Source organism: Ahaetulla prasina, chromosome 1 (genome assembly GCF_028640845.1).
Source record: "Ahaetulla prasina isolate Xishuangbanna chromosome 1, ASM2864084v1, whole genome shotgun sequence".
Lineage (NCBI taxonomy): Eukaryota > Metazoa > Chordata > Lepidosauria > Squamata > Colubridae > Ahaetulla > Ahaetulla prasina.
Window position 1 is genome coordinate 260,997,998 of NC_080539.1, and position 16,450 is coordinate 261,014,447.

The following is a 16,450-nucleotide window of genomic DNA, read 5'->3' on the forward strand; positions in this document are numbered from 1 at the left end:
TTATTGCAGCAAGTGCTACAGATCTGTACCTGGGATAGCTGTGTAGATTGGTGCAGAGCTGGACATTCTTCGCTGTATGGACTGAAATGCAATGCTTCAGCTTCATTGTCACTCCCATTACCTTAAAAAGGGGATAACAGCAAAAATATTGTTATTGAGATATTTAGAATTTTGTTTTACTTGTTAAGAATTAAATTCAAATACTTGCTTGTCCAGAATAAACTATACTGAGTCACGAGTGATACCACCTGGCAGTCTATGTACTAGTAATAGATTGGGCTTCTATCTCCAACTTTTATTCAGTTTGGGTAATTTGTTACTGTTTTTTGAGTCAAGAAAGCATGTTGTACAATTCTAATTTCTCTCCTGCAGTTGGATTCACGTCAGCAGAACTATTCTGCCAATATGCTGATTGTTAACCTCACTCAGGAGTGTTTAAGCTTGGTTTTAAAAAGCTGATATCCAAATTGCACATTACTATGTTTATTTGAAAACGCCATACTCCCCCTAGGCAGGATCACCTCCAAGCTCATTTATTTGAGTTCCACAATCCTGACACACACAGCTCCCATCACTGGGACAAGTGTGACAAAAAAAGGCAAGCTATGAAGTTGGTTCACTCTCTTGGTTCATTCCAGTCCCAATCATACCATCTTAATTCACATTTACTAAACTGAAATGTACTTATTGCACATTGCCTAATTGGCAATCTTTGTTCAAAAATCCAATGCTGTACCACTTCAAATTTTCATATATGAAAGGGTTTTAGAAACTCGAAGTACTTTAAGATGCACTTGCTGGTCTATAATGTATGCAGACATTATTATCGCAACAAAATTCCCTAAGATAAAGCTTGGCAAAGTTAGCTTGGAATAATACAGGTAATCCTCAAGGTACAACAGATCATTTAGTGACTGTTCAAAGTTACAACAAACCTCCCAAAAGCCATGTACGACCATGATTCGAATATAAGAATTTTACAAAAATTATCCGATTGTTAGCACTTACGAATGACTGAGCAGCTTCTAATTTTGTAGAAACGCTGCAGCATGCTCACTTATCTCTCCTCCCCTGGCCTTGCCTTGCTGAATCCCAAAGGCACTGAGCCTGCTTCCCCCCCACCCCCATTACACCACTCACTCATTTACCTTCCGGAGATCTGCAGAATTCAGTATTATGGGCCATTCACTATTATTATTACTGAAATATTATTGAAATATTTCACAAGAACAGTCCTCCACTCCTCCACTTGCAACAAAATACCTTATGCCACCAGACTTGAAATGTTGGGCTTAGAAAATTCAGAACTATGCTGCCTTTGGTATGACCTAAGCATAGCTCATAAAATCATCTGCTACAATGTCCTACCTGTCAATGACTACTTCAGCTTCAACCACAACAATACATAAGCACACAATAGATACAAACTTAAAGTGAACCGCTCCAAACTTGATTGCAGAAAATATGACCTCAGCAACAGAGTGGTCAATGCCTGGAATGCCCTACCTGACTCTGTGGTTTCATCCCTAAACCCCCAAAATTTTAACCTTAGACTGGCTACTGTTGACCTCACCCCATTCCTAAGAGGTCTGTAAGGGACATGCATTAAGAGCACCAGCGTGCCTACCGTCCCTGTCCTAATGTTCCCTTTAATTGTATTCATTTTATGTATTCAATTCATGCTTATACTTATATATATATTATCTAATATGTACTCGACAAATAAATAAAATAGAAAATAATTCTAACTGGGCCCATCTTTGAAACCTGACCTGGAAGGCAAAGCTGCTCTTCCCCTCCCTCTGCATTGCCCTTTTAACACTTAACTCTTCGTTGTTCACCATCTCCCTGCACCGTGCTCCTGTTTCTCCCCCTTCCTTTTAAAACTTTTTTCATCAGGAAATACAGAAACTGTGAAGCACAAACTGTGGTTCATTATCCTATTTTGAGATAAAGAGGACATGCAAAAAGGCAGAAAGCGGGGAAATGCTGCTTCACCAAGGTCAGTTTGCAAATGTCTGCTCTACGGGCCCAGTAAGAACGGCCCATAATACTGAGTTCTCCAGATTTCTGGAAGGTAAGCAAAGGATTGTGAGGGGTGGAGATGGCTGTGGGAACCCCAAGGAGAGGAAGCAGAGCATGGGGGTATCTCAGGGGGTGGGGGAGGCCCTGGGCAAGCATCCCTGAGGCACCCATGCACATTTAATGCCCCCTGCATTCACCCCTACATTATTTAACGTGTGCATTGGGGTGATCTAGATGAGGGCTCTTTCACTTAATGAGTTTCAATTAACTTCCTCCTGCCTTACAATTGAAATGGGTAAGCTCAATTACTTTCATAAGTTGAGGATTACCTGTAGGGATATACACCATTTTTTTTTTATTGAAAGAGTTTTAAAAAAAACAAAGACATTTCCCCCCCTTCCTCCCAAAAAAACCCCTTCCCCCCTGCCTTCCCCCCCCCCCCCCGGCTTCCCGGGTCAATCACGAGGTATTGTTATACATAAAATTGTTATACATAAACCAAACATAGAATAAAATTTTCCCTTCCAATCCAATTAACCACATCCAAAGCTTTTCATCTCCCAACCCCCTCCCCATTACATAAAATAACTTTCTAATTATTCAAAGGCAATCTGATATTTCTTAATCTGATATCTATTTTGTAGATAATCCATTTTTTCCATTCAATTAAATATCTTTCCTGCGTATTGTCTTTTAAAAAAGCTGAGATTTTAGCCATCTCAGCCAAATTAATGACTTTCAGTATCCATTCTTCTATTGTAGGTACCTCTTCTTTCTTCCAGTATTGTCCAATCAACAGTCTTGCTGCTGTTATTAAATTCAGAATCAGTTTAGTCTCAATCCCTGTACAATCCGTTTTAATTCCCAAAAGGAAAAATTGTGGCAGGAAACACCATTTATTTTTGAATTATATCCTTTCAAAACTTCAGACTTTTAACTTTTCTCATTATTTCCTATATGAAAGAAATTGCATCCCTCTCTATCGCTAGGCTAAAAATATAATACAAGAACTCTTACTTGTACCAGAACAGGGATTAGCTGTTGATTCAGTTTTTGAATTTAGGGGGACGATTCTGTATTTGTGAAAGTCAGGTTCATTTGATACCAGTTCTTCAAATCTCTTCGTACTGTTCATGGCACAGCGGAAGTTGATTTTCCATTTGCTAGGAGCTGATCTATCTTCATTATATTTCTTGCTATATATAGCCCATGCCTTTTCATATGAAAACACAAAAAATAAAGAGATTGAAATGTAAACACAAAAGATACCTCTTCATTCAATAAAAAGTCAGACTCTACCTTGTCCAATTCCTGATCCAGGTAATAAGAATCTAATAAAAAAGCAAATATTCCAAAACTTGATAAAAGGTAAAGGTGTACTGAACAGGCAACTAGAGATATTTCATTGTGTAGTTCTCCATGCAGGATGGATAAAAATCAATGATTTAGAAAATTAGATTTTTAAATTTTAAATTGGATTTTTTTTATTTTTATCAAATTTATTTTAATAAAATGCTTTTGGAATAAAAATCTATCTAGAGATAGTTTGCTATTTAAGATCCATTAACAATTTAGTTTATTCAGCATGAAATGGAGCTTAGTTATATAGCATGAGACTGTATATTCTGCAATATTGGGACTGCCGGTGAGTCAACAGCGGGTCAGAGGACAGATGACAGTTGCTCTTTAAAAATTATGATTTAAATTAAGTTTTTAAATCAAGTGATTTTTACTAGTGATTTAAATTGACTTGATTTAAATCAAATCCACCCTGTTTTCATGTATAACCTCTCCCAATTTTCTGCCCTTTCTAATGTGCGTTAGAGCTGCAAGTTCTAAAAAGTGCAAGTATCCAACATCTGGAGAATGCCACATGGGGGAGGCCTACTCTCATTACCTTATTACCTAAGTTAAAAAGAGGTTCTTTGCAGTCACAATCTGTTACTCGTAATAAAGGTAAGGGTTTTGTTTTGTCATTTACATGCATTTGCCACCCTCACTTGACACTGGGAGTTATAACTTGCAATTCTGGATAGCTTGCTGTGGGTGGCTGTAATCTTCCAACTTAATGGATTCTAACTGGTCAGCTTTTTGTAATCTGGATAGCTGATTGCAAAAATTATTTTGGAGGAGTATTTAAGCAAAACAATTCACTTTTGAATTGTTCAATTCACTATGGTCAAAAGATATCACAAATGAGGAGGTAAACAAATTGCTCAAATAAGAAAGATGAGTAATCCAGAGATGCAACCAAGAGCAGAAAAGTTATCAAACTACTGAGGCTACTGCACAAGTGTTTGACAATACAAAGGACTTCACTATAATTTTGTAACATAAATCTGGCATCAACAGTTCCCACAAAATGATGGTTTAATTTCAAGTCCCCCAGTGCAGTTGAAAGAAGAGGAACTGCAAGTGAATCTACAATCCACAAGGGTACAAGTTTGGGATCTCCACTTTAAAATCGAAATGGAAATTGACAACTTTAATGTATTTGTTTTTAAAAATCATATTGGAGACTCTCTTGAAAAAAAGGGAAATTTATATTTATTTAATATATATTCCAGGGGTAAAATCTAAAAATTTTCCCTACCGTTTCTGTGGGTGTGGCTTAATTGGTGGGCGTGGCTTGGTGGTCAGATGGCTGGGTGGGCATGGCCAATAACAATAAATAATAAAAATAATAAACAAAGTATAAAAAAACAATAAGAGGTACCAAAAACCAACTTTCACACTTTACACACACACAACACAACACAACTGACTCACACACAATGTAAAAGCAGCTGCACTTCACACTTCACACAGCCATAAAAAGCTCAAAAACCAACTTTCACACTTTACACACACACAACACAACTGACACGCACAAAATACCACATACAGCTTTCTGAGATTTTGTGTGTTTGTGTAGTTAGAATGAAACACTACAGAAACACACCAAATCTCAGAAAGCTGCACAAATATTTTATTTTATTATTAAGGTTTGTGGACTTCAATTCCCAGAGTTCCTCAGCAAGCAAAGCCAGCCAGCATTAATCACTCAGTGATGAAATAGATTAGCTAAGTTAGATTAGTTCTGTCTGGTGCTGAAAATGAAACTGGGGCTTTCTGGCTGGGAAAAAAGCCATGAGGTAGATCAGTAATCAGGTAAGTGTCTTAGACACTTTTAAAAGGAGTTTTTCTATATGTTTTCTACAGAAAACATGTTTTTTAAAGTTCTGCTGATGAGAAACTCAGGTTAGATCCCCAGAGTAGCCTTTAATATTTTTTTTTAAGTTTAAAGGCTCTGCTGATCTCAGCTGAGGGGCGGGATCCTCAAAGGCTTTTTTTTACTTTTAAAGGCATGTTTCGGTTGAAGCAAAACCTTCTTTTAAAAGTAAAAAAAAACAACCCTCTGCTGATGGTGGGGCTCAGCAGAGGCAGGAGGGGTGGGGCCAGGGATTTTTGCTACCGGTCCTCCGAACCAGCAGCCGCCATCGCTACCGGATTGCATGAGCCGGTCCGATCTGGGAGCATTTCACCCCTGATATATTCCAAAGAAAAGTATTCTATTTTATGTGGACAAGCTGGAGGGAGTGATTTAAATTTAATTAAGTTAACTGGAGTCAAGATGGATTTTCTATTGGGTGATGTATGCAATTAAAAGAAAGTTCCAATGCATTGCTTTGTACTTATAAATTGGGTTTGAAAATGAGATGAATGTGTTACTGTTAAAGCTTGTACAATATTATTGAAATTAAATTTGGAAAGTAAGTTTAAGAGGAAGAGGAACAGAAAAGGAGGTTTTTGATTCTTGTTTTTCTTCTACATAATGTTGAATAATTCCTAAATTTACAAAATATTATTGAATGTATATATTTTAAAAGGAAGTTTAAAAAGATGCATTAGAATTAATTGTTTTAATTATAAAGATGAACTTTCTTAAAAAACGTTTGGTTTTAAAATAAATATAAGAATTTTTCCTCCAATTTTAAAGAATTTGAAAAAGTATGATTTTTGTTAATACAGATTATTATAATTTAGAAAGATTAGTAAGTGTAAACAGAAATATATATCATTTCTTACAACAGAGGAAAAATGGATTTGGTTAAGGTGGTGATGTGAGGAGGAAATTTTTATTTGGTTTGTTTTTATTGGGCTATTAATTCTGTTTTTTATGTTTGAAACAGAAAAACCTGAACTTTAGAACTTGGTTTGAACATTTAATAATTGTAGTTATAGAACTGGCTTGTAATAATTATAAGTAATGTAAAAAGTTGTTTATTAATATATTAATATTTAACTGTGTTGAAAAGAAATGGAAATCCTACTCTTTTTTCTCCTGCACTCCCTAGTTTTTAATCTTTATTTGCATTGTATTTTATGTTATAATAACCTTAGTCAAAATTTATTTAAATAAAAGTAATCACATACACTGAGAGGTATCTGCTACTCAGAATGGGAGCAAAGTTTCCACTAATGCCAATCTCCATCCATTATAAGTAACGTGTTTCCTTATGGTCAGTTTCTGAATATAACTACAATGAGAACAAAGATTAAAATACTTTTTTACTCAGAGATGGTTTTCATTAAACTATCAGATATTACTACTACTACCCTTTCTCCTTTATCAAAAATAAAAAGGAAGAAATATGCAGCAGCAATGAAAAGTCTGGAAGAACGACCTACAATGGAAGTGTCACTTTAGGACATGCTATAACTTCTTAAGATTGCGTAATAAAAAGCTCCCTTTTATTCTAGCTTCCAATAGAAATTGCCTTTAATTTCCAGGTCAGGTTTCCCACAAAAAAACCTTTGGAATCCATAACATTATCTACATGCATCTAGGAGTTTTTAAAGTAATCTGTCACGTAAATGGAACCATGCGTTGCTACCCAGTCTAGGGATATTTGAGTAAAATGGATTCTTCAAGCTTTCAGAAAAATTGCTGTTAGTTTGCTTCAGCATCAATGAATAGGCCTAATCTGCAAAAGCTTACATCATGATCTATTTAAAATATTAGAAGCTTGCAATGGTTACAGAAGATAATACATCATTTGGCAAGGCAAACACATACATATAATCATTTTAAGAAGAAGATGTTCATACCCTGAAAATCTCATAATCATGTGCCACAAGATTCTTCTTTGAATTATGCTTCCAACGGATACGAAAGGTTGTGTGGTTCTCGTCTATCCAGTCCAACAAACCCTTGTATCTTCCACTGTTGATCTGTTCAATCAACCAGTCAAAAAACCCAACTTTTTTAGGATTCCTGAGTGAACAAATAGAAGAACTTTAATCCTTGGAAATTATAGCCCAGACTCAACCACAGGAAAAATAACTTTAAGTCCACATGCAGGATGATCTCCAAAATCTCTCAATACAGACTTCAGACAAAATAATAAAACCTCTAATTAAGAAAAAGAAGTGCAGTTTTCATAATAGAGTTTTCAAAAGAAGCCAGAATCAAACCTTTCTTCCCTGAACTTTATAAAAATGCGTTTTTTCCATGGTATATCCTGATTGGATCATTCTTTTCCATTTTAGGTGAATCTAAGTCATAATATGCAGTATAGTAACTTTGTCTAACTTAGTACTTTTTCTCCTTCAAACCAACACGTGATAATGCAACAGACAACATCCATTCTTCTCTTGGTAACAATTCAAATATGGTTTGTCACTACTCTGGAATGTTTTTCAACTTCCTTATCTAGTCTGGACTTTCTTGGTGTTTTCCCATTCACATACAGTACTAAACAGGCCTACTTTTGTTAAACTTTTTCAGGATCACTAATAATTAATAAGTAACTTATACTACACTATTACATCAGTGCAGAACTATGGCTGTTGTAAATCCCCCACCCTTTACAGTATAATTGTTTAGTCCTCTTTTTGATCTGAAAAACCCAACATTTCCAGCTGCTACACAGAAGCCCAAGGTGCTGTAAGAAGGTTGTAGGGCCACAAGCTACTTGCAATTATACAGTCTTCCCCAATCTAATGTCATTACTAGATTACAACATCCACTAACTACCTGACAGAAAAGTAATACCATTACTTCAGTGGGAAGTCAGTGGGAACTCTAGTTGAATATAAATGGAAAGTGCTGGGTTAGCCAAGGTTGTAATAATGTGTATGACTCTCTGATTCATCTAAAATAGAACAGACACAATGTATCCATACGGGGAGGGCAAAATATTAAATATACATCCCAGCACAAGTAATGTGACTTACAACCAACCCAGAAGTGTAAATGCAAAATGTCAGAGATGCTATGCTGAAATATTAAGCTGCCTGACAAGTTTATGGTATATTGTGTTCACTTTCTGCCAGCATTGTAAGGTCAGCATAGAATTGTAAAAACCATTGTTTTGTTTTTTGTTATTTTATTTATAGGGCTTGATGGACAATATTGGAATTCTAAGCAGATTTACAGGGAAGAAAATGCTATTGAATTTACTTCCAAATGCTTGAATAAAGAAGTCCCAATCTCTTCTTGCTTTGCTGCTTCCCCGCCCCCCAATGTAATTTAGGTCAAAAGCTCTTATTTGCAGAAAAGAGAAGCACTTGGCTTCATCGACAGATTTATCATACTATACACTAGCTGAAAATGAATAATGTGTATGAATAAAAGTAAGGATACCCAAGCCTACTTTTCCTCTGCACACACATACATTTTTATTCTTGTTGTTTTACAATTCTAGCTCAGGAGCACTCACCCCTTATTTGCTGATGTTGCCATTGTGTAGCTGTCAGGTGAAATATGAAAGATTTTTCTATTTCTTACACTGAGTAACTTATGGATTAATGGAAGAACCCTCCAAGGGGAACCTGTTCCAAAACAACAACCAGATGATGTAACCCATGTTAATTACAGGTTTATGAACTTTTATTACACATCTTCCTAGCCAAGTAGGCTTCAAATTCAGCTCCCATATCACATTCTAAACTTTTAAAATACTCTGAGCAGTTTTAGAAATACAGAAGTCAATCATTTCAGACTAGAATTCAGCAATAAATGTTTGTCCCACTATCATGGTAGCCCATTCAAAATAAGCCAACAAAAAATACAATATCAATTTATTAATTAGCAATAATGATCAATTTATAATTAAGCAATATGAAATACCAAGGGATTGCAATGTTTAGCTATAAAGGCAAGATGCTACAAAACTTGGGCTTTCCCCAGAGAAAGATAGTCTGTGGGTTTACATCTCTCTAATCTCATGTAGGTAAAGCACTCTAAGCATTCTCCCCATTGGTGCACGTGTACGTGAAATAAATTGTCATGAGATAGCTACTGATACTGCTGTATAATAATCCTCCTGTGGTGATTTTTATCGAGCCTTGATGCACCTTTAATTAGGTTTTGGCTTTTAATGAATTTCTGTTCTCATTTTGTTCACTGGCCACAGTGCCCAGAATGGAGATATGGCAGCCATATTCATTGGATAGATAAATAAAACCAGACATACATCATATTGTAATAATTAGCTCAGTGAACTTATCACTATAGCAGATTGAACTCCTTCGGTTATCACATTCCTGCCAGAAAGTGCCCAATCACAATTTCAACGAGTAGACCATAGCTTGGGCCACACTCCCTGAAGAAAAGCCACTACGCACTGGCTCTAGATGGAATAGAGAAATTAAACTCGCCGTCCTTGCCAATAGTGGTGACAATTCCTACCTTCTCCAACCATTCAGTCATTTTGAGTCGCCAATTCCCAGATTTCTGAGCCAGCCTATATCACAAAACATAGTTTTCAAATGATAGGTACTAAGTTGGGGAGTGTAAAAGAGGGACCAAAAGTTAAATTAGGGGGTTTCCAAATTACATTGAGGTAAATTGGACTTGGCATCAGACAAGAGTCTAACACTATTGATCAGATCTATGCAGTCTTCATCTAACGTATTCCATCCTTTAAATCTCAAATTTAAAGGATCCCTGAGCCCAAATATTCCCACCCCACACAATGTATATGAATACATGCTTCAAGTGCTTTTTAAAAACTGAGATATTTTGTATGTGTGCACCGGCCAGCTGGTTTTGAGTTTCCAGCATGCGGATGTGCACCAGCCAGCTGGTCTCCAGGTTTCCGGTGCTCTCGTATGCTCGAAGACCAGCTGGCCAGTACGCATATGTGTGCCGGAAACAAGAAGAGCACCTGGGGATGGCGCACGTGCCCAAAGAGACAGCTCTGCATGCCACCTCTGGCATGCGTGCCACAGGTTTGTCATCATGCTTATAGGAAAAATAGCTATAATACAAAACCTCATTTGCATGATGTCATCATATTTCATCATCTCCTTCCCTCAACATCCGAAACTACAGAAAGAGATCAAAGGTTGACAATGAAAGCAGGGAATTTTACCTCGTGTTCCTAGACAACTTGTGCCCTGTTGGATTACCGTTTCAATAGTATTTCCTTACCTAAATAGAGAAACAGAATGATTACTGGAAGACAAAAGAGCAGTGAGAGCAGGAGTAATTTTCTCACTGATTTTCCTGGCAGAGAGCATTGGAAATGACAACCATATGAAGTGGCCACAACTGCCAAATTTTAACCCCACAGTAGTCATAGGTCCTGGATTTTGGATGCATTCTGTAAGTTAGTCCATCTGCAGTATGTCAATTCAAAAACTTTTGCCATTTGATGCACCTTTTCAGTTCATCACATGGCAACAATTGAAACAACCAACTGAACCCATCAGACACAAGTGTTTTAGTGGCATAGAGATAGCTTTCCATCAGCTCAAATGCTGGTGATAATTAACAGCAGCAAACAAAGGCTCCAAAATTCTGTTCCCCCCACCATTGGTTGCCAACTTCCTTCATACCCCATTCATATGCACATTAAGAGATAACATTAAGCAGGTCTCCTACAAGCACACAAGAAGTTTTGTTGCATACAACCTGCAGAACTATATAAAGCAATATGCTGCAGGATTCTCTCTTACCATATAATCCTTTGCTATCACCACTCGCATCTAAATTCTCCCCAGGTGCTGAGGGCACTGCAACAGGAGAAAATCCTACACGAATCTACTGAGTAACCATTGCTCCTGGAGCCACCGACGAGCAAATCGCACCCAGTACTTCCTGATCGCAAGACCGGTCAAATCTCTACACCTGCGACCTGGGATGGGGGGAGGGTGAAAGGGTCAGGTGCACAAAGATGTTGCCTCCGTGTTGTACTCTTTTCGGCTCATATTTGCACATGCATTTAAAAAAGAAACTTTAAAAAAATTTAATTTGTTTCAATTTAGTTGAATTTTTAAAAAAAGGCACAACTGAACGCTGTATGAGAAATGCAGCCGCAAAACTTCTTGCTCCGGCAAGACACAAAAAAGGTGAAAATACCCGCCTAGAAGAAGAAAGTGGGTTTTTTTCTTCTTTTCCTTCATCTGCGTGGAAGCAACTACGGCTCAGCTAACCCACTCCCTTCTGCGAGTGAAAGCCACTGCATAAAAGGGACAAATTATTACCTTTTTTCCACTACGGGAGAGCTCTTATAGCGCGACGGAGGAGAATGCAGAAATAACAACAAACTCCTGCCCACTGGTGTTCGCACGATGTTTATATTACGAACCGGAGGGCAAGTTCATTGGCCAATGACAGCCAATCAGCGAGAACCACCTTTCGAATGGGCAGTCTCGTGGCTGGCTGGCTGGCTGGCTGGCGAGGTGGGGGGCGGGGAGCCTGACTTTCGCTCGCCTCCATTGCTGCCAAGAGAAGGTCGGCCTTGCCTTCGGCTGTATTCTGTGCGTTCCTGTAAACCACGTGACTCCGCGAAACTTTAAGTTTCCTTTCCCGCCTGGGTGGTCCCGCCCAGTCGAGGGCGATCATTTACTTTCCAGGAAGCTAAGCTTTTATTCGCCAGCTGGGGGTTCCTCTGGAGAAGGAGTATATGCATATATTTTTTTCCCCGGGAAGCGAAACTGCAGTTAGAATGGCTTTTTTAAAAACTGTGTGCATAAGAGAAAGTTCGAGGCTTTCTAGTGTTTGAACTTCCCCAAACAAGTGCCCTGCAACTGTGTTAGATTGCAGGTCAATAGTTCGTTTAGTGACAGTTCACAGTGACTACACTAAAAAAGTGACTGACGATCATTTTTCACACTTCTATCAACATTCAGATGCTCGACAACTGGTTTATTTTTAGGATGGTTATTTAGTTATTTAGGATGGTTCCAGAAATACTTTACAATAAGAGTTCTCCACTCCTCTGAATACAACAAAATACCTTATGCCACCAGACTTGAAATCCTGAGCTTAGAAAATATAGAACTATGCCGCCTTTGACATGACCTGAGTTTAACTCATAGAATCATATAGAATAGAATAGAATAGAATTTTTTATTGGCCAAGTGTAATTGGACACACAAGGAATTTGTCTTGGTGCATATGCTCTCAGTGTACATAAAAGAAAAGATACCTTCATCAAGGTACAACATTTACAACACAAATGATGGTCAATATATCAATATAAATCATAAGGATTGCCAGCAACAAAGTTACAGTCATACAGTCATAAGTGGAAAGAGATTGGTGATGGGAACGATGAGAAGATTAATAGTAGTGCAGATTTAGTAAATAGTTTGACAGTGTTGAGGGAGTTATTTGTTTAGCCTTCGGGAAAAAACTGTTCTTGTGTCTAGTTGTTCTGGTGTACAGTGCTCTATAGCGTCGTTTTGAGGGTAGGAGTTGAAACAATTTATGTCCAGGATGTGAGGGATCTGTAAATATTTTCACGGCCCTCTTCTTGATTCGTGCAGTATACAGGTCCTCAATGGAAGGCAGGTTGGTATTACAATGTCCTTCCTGTCAAAGAATACTTCAGCTTCAATTGCAACAATACACAAGCACACAATAGATTTAAATTTAATGTTAATCGCTCCAATCTTGATTGCAGAAAAATGACTTCAGTAACAGAGTTGTTAATGCTTGGAATAAAGCACCTGACCTGACTCTGTGGTCTCTTCCCAAAATCCCCAAAGCTTCAACCAAAAACTGTCTACTATTGACCTCACCCCAATTCTAAGAGGTCTGTAAGGGGCGTGCATAAGAGCACAAGCGTGCCTACCGTTCCTGTCCTATTGTTTCCTTTCGTTATATCCAATTAATATCATTATTACATACTCATATATATGCTTATATATTGTATAGTTATTACATGCTTATGCTTATATATACTGTGTGACAAAAATAAATAAATAAATAAAAATAAGTGTCTTGGGGTCTCATGATTTCCTTTTTGAGACTGACAAGCAAACTCAATGGGGAAGCTAGATTCACTTAACAATTTGTTCCTAACAACTGCGATGATTCACTTAACAACCATCATAAGAAAGATTGTAAAATGGGGCAAAACTCACTTAATTCTTGCTTAACAATAGAAATTTGGGACTCAGTCAGTTGTGGTCATAAGTCGAGGGCTACCTGTACAACTTTATCGTATTGAGCCAAGATGTCCAGAGAGTGATAGGAACCACGTTGAAACAATCAACTGTAGAAAACTGGAATGCTCATGGATTTAATGCGGAAAAGATTTCAAATTTACTGGAGTTCATTATTGAATAGGCCAAGTTCTGACGTGTCTTGAGAGAGATTTGTTCATTTGAAAAATGTATAGACTGGAAATAAAAATAAATAAAAATGAATCAAATCCATTTCAGCATGCATTTCTTCTTTAGGATAATTTACTCCATCATACTTGCTTTCTATTATCAGATGAAGGCTTCTCTCCAGAACAATGTCCTAAGAGGGGAGGGGGGCATCAAAAAAGCTTAAGATGGCAATTGAGACCATGCAACCAAATCCCTTTCCCACTTGTGTTAGTAACATATGCATATACAAAGGTGTGAAGCTTGCATGGTTGCAATCTCCATCTTGATTTTTTAAAATACCCCGACTTGCAGATGCTACTTTTTCAGCACTTCCTATTTTAAATGCATCTGTTCTGCACTCATGCTGATGTAACTAAACTGTTTTAATTCTGAGAGAGAGGGAGGGAGGGAGAGAGAGAGAGAGAACATTTTTGCAGATGACACTAAACTGGCAGGAATAGCCAAAACCCCAGAAGAAAAGCTCAAGATCCAAAAAGATCTTGACAAACTTGAACAAAGGGCCCTATCCAACAAAACGAATTTCAATGTGGTAGCAGTACTTCCTTCTGATAGTGAAGGACTTTCCTGCATTTTTTAAAAAAAACGTAGAATTGTACTTTGACAAGAATGAAGGCAATGAATACCCGATGCAAATAAAGTGGCATTTTTGTGATACGCAAAACCAGCTTGTTTTAAAGATTTAGGAAGTTATTCATGCAAGTTAGTTTTCTGCAATACAGGTAGTCCTTGACTTACATCCGTTCATTTAGTGACTGTTCAAAGTTACAGCAGCACTGAAAAAACCGATTCATGACCAATTTTCACACAACCGTTGCAGTATCCCCATGGTCATTGTGATCAAAATTCAGACATTTGGAAACTGACTCCTATTTATGATGGTTGCAGTGTCCTGGGAGTCACGTGATCACCTTTTGCGACCTCCTGATAAGCAAAATCAGTGGGGAAGCCAGATTCACTTAGCAATTGTGTTACTAACTTAACAACTGCAGTGGTTGACTTAACACCCATGGCAACAAAAAGTTGCAAAATGGGGCAAAATTCAACACATGCCTCACTTAGCAACACAAATTTTGAGCTCAATTGTGGTCATAGGTCGAGGACTACCTGTAAACATTATAAAACAGGGGCCTCCAACCTTGGCAACTTTAAGACTTACGGACTTCAACTCCCAGAATACCTCAGCCAGCAAAGCTGGCTGAGGAATTCTGGGTGTTGAAGTCCGCAAGTCTTAAAGTTGTCAAGGTTGGAGACCCCTGTTATAAAGAGTCTCATGGCACCTTAAAATCTACTGTGATAAAGTTAGTACATAAACTTTCACCAACTGCTATTTACCTGATGGAATGGACTCTCTGTCACGAAAGAACAACTGCAAAACAGAATGCTTCAGCTCTATTACCTCTTTTTTTCCCCCCTCTCCGCCCCCTCAACTGGGATGTGTCTAAAGACAATAAAAGGACACCACTGGTAATTTTTAGAACATCATCTTGTTAACACTTGCACTAACACCTTTCTGGAATGTCAGAAGGAAGGAAACAAAATCAGCCTAAAGAATGTGTTTATATACTATATAATCTTTTGTATGATACCTACATATATTGTTGTGACAAAATAAAATAAATAAAATAAATAAATAGAATCAGATGAGAGTCACCTGAAACACAGGATTTGATCTCGATTCCAAATCACACATAGCCTCAACCTTATGGAATAAAAGCAATAGGAGTTTCCCCCCACCACCCCCAACCTTTCCTTTCAGAGTAAGGAGGAAGTGAAGTGAGTCAGGTTAGAGACATACTGTAACATCTGGACCAGAGTTCTCTTTGTGACAAGTGTTTGTGCAACTTCAGGGGAGCCTGAGCAAAGGAAATTGTAAAAACCACACTGGGAGAAGCCCAGCCACTGAGAGAACAGGCAGCAGGCCTGTAGATGGGGAAAAGAATTGTTTAAGTGCGTTAGAAACAGGTCATACACAAAAGAAAACCTTTTTGAAATCGTGCCGGCTAAGGATCACTTCTTTATATACATCAATTTGGCAGTTTAATCTTAGCTTTAGAAGTCAATTATGGTACATTTGCTGGGTCCTATCTATGCTTATACTATCATTTAAATTTTAATTTGCTATGTTCGCACAATATACCCATGGTTGACTGTACCATGGTTTATTGCCCAATAATGTCCACGGCAAAATTGGGTCAGGAGAAGAGCAAACAGATTACTTTAAAACTAGAACTAAGGATGTCTATGGTGGTTCTCAGTCATCGAGATCCTGGTTGTCCCAAAGGTGCTTTTTCAAGAGGACTTCCTGGGGTTTTTTGAAGCTGAAGCTGAAGAAGCTTCTTGGATGAGAAACAAAATGTCTTCAAAGAAAAACCAGAAAGTCCAGTTGCCTCTTGAAAAAGCACCTTTAGAACCAAGGGTGATTTTAGGTCACTCCAGTAGGGGGCTGGGATTGAAATGAAGATAGTGCCATGAGGATAAGGCAAGATATGGTTCCCAGAGAATCTTCATGACACAGCAAAGGCACCTACAGAAGGATCAAAACTAGCAAAGTAGCAGGGCAGTATCATAGTGCAATGTGTCTTTGTATGTGTATGCGCATGTATAAAAGGGGCTGGGCTTGCAGTGGGACAAAGATTCATCATCTTGCTGATTTTGACACAACTCTGGTGGATGTCTCTGTGCGGTGGTAGGGGCAAGTGTGGAAGAGCCTCATTTGTCCCTACCACTTGCCCCTACCACAGCTATTATGGTAGGGGCAAGCCATAGTAGCTGACCAGCTGCATTTGAGAACATCAATTGCAACTGGTGCCTT

General features: G+C 38.0%; 1 protein-coding gene across 11 annotated transcripts in view; it reads right to left on the bottom strand.

Moving 5' to 3' along the window:
* The window catches only part of IRF7 (interferon regulatory factor 7), a 28,659-nt gene extending 17,014 nt beyond the window's left edge, over window positions 1-11,645 (bottom strand). For 3 of the 11 annotated variants that reach the window (XR_009152068.1, XM_058156911.1, XM_058156942.1), the window contains exons 1-8: window positions 11,500-11,645; window positions 10,972-11,150; window positions 10,386-10,444; window positions 9,701-9,755; window positions 8,730-8,841; window positions 7,117-7,282; window positions 3,043-3,238; window positions 30-121 (exon numbers count right to left, since the gene is read on the bottom strand). Coding sequence is in view for 10 of the 11 variants with exons in the window: in XM_058156911.1 (XP_058012894.1) it covers window positions 30-121; window positions 3,043-3,238; window positions 7,117-7,282; window positions 8,730-8,841; window positions 9,701-9,713 (579 nt within the window). In the remaining variant the exon portion in view is untranslated. The other 8 variants (XM_058156952.1, XM_058156921.1, XM_058156974.1 and 5 more) reach the window with 8 other exon arrangements.
* Window positions 11,646-16,450: the final 4,805 nt, after the last annotated feature.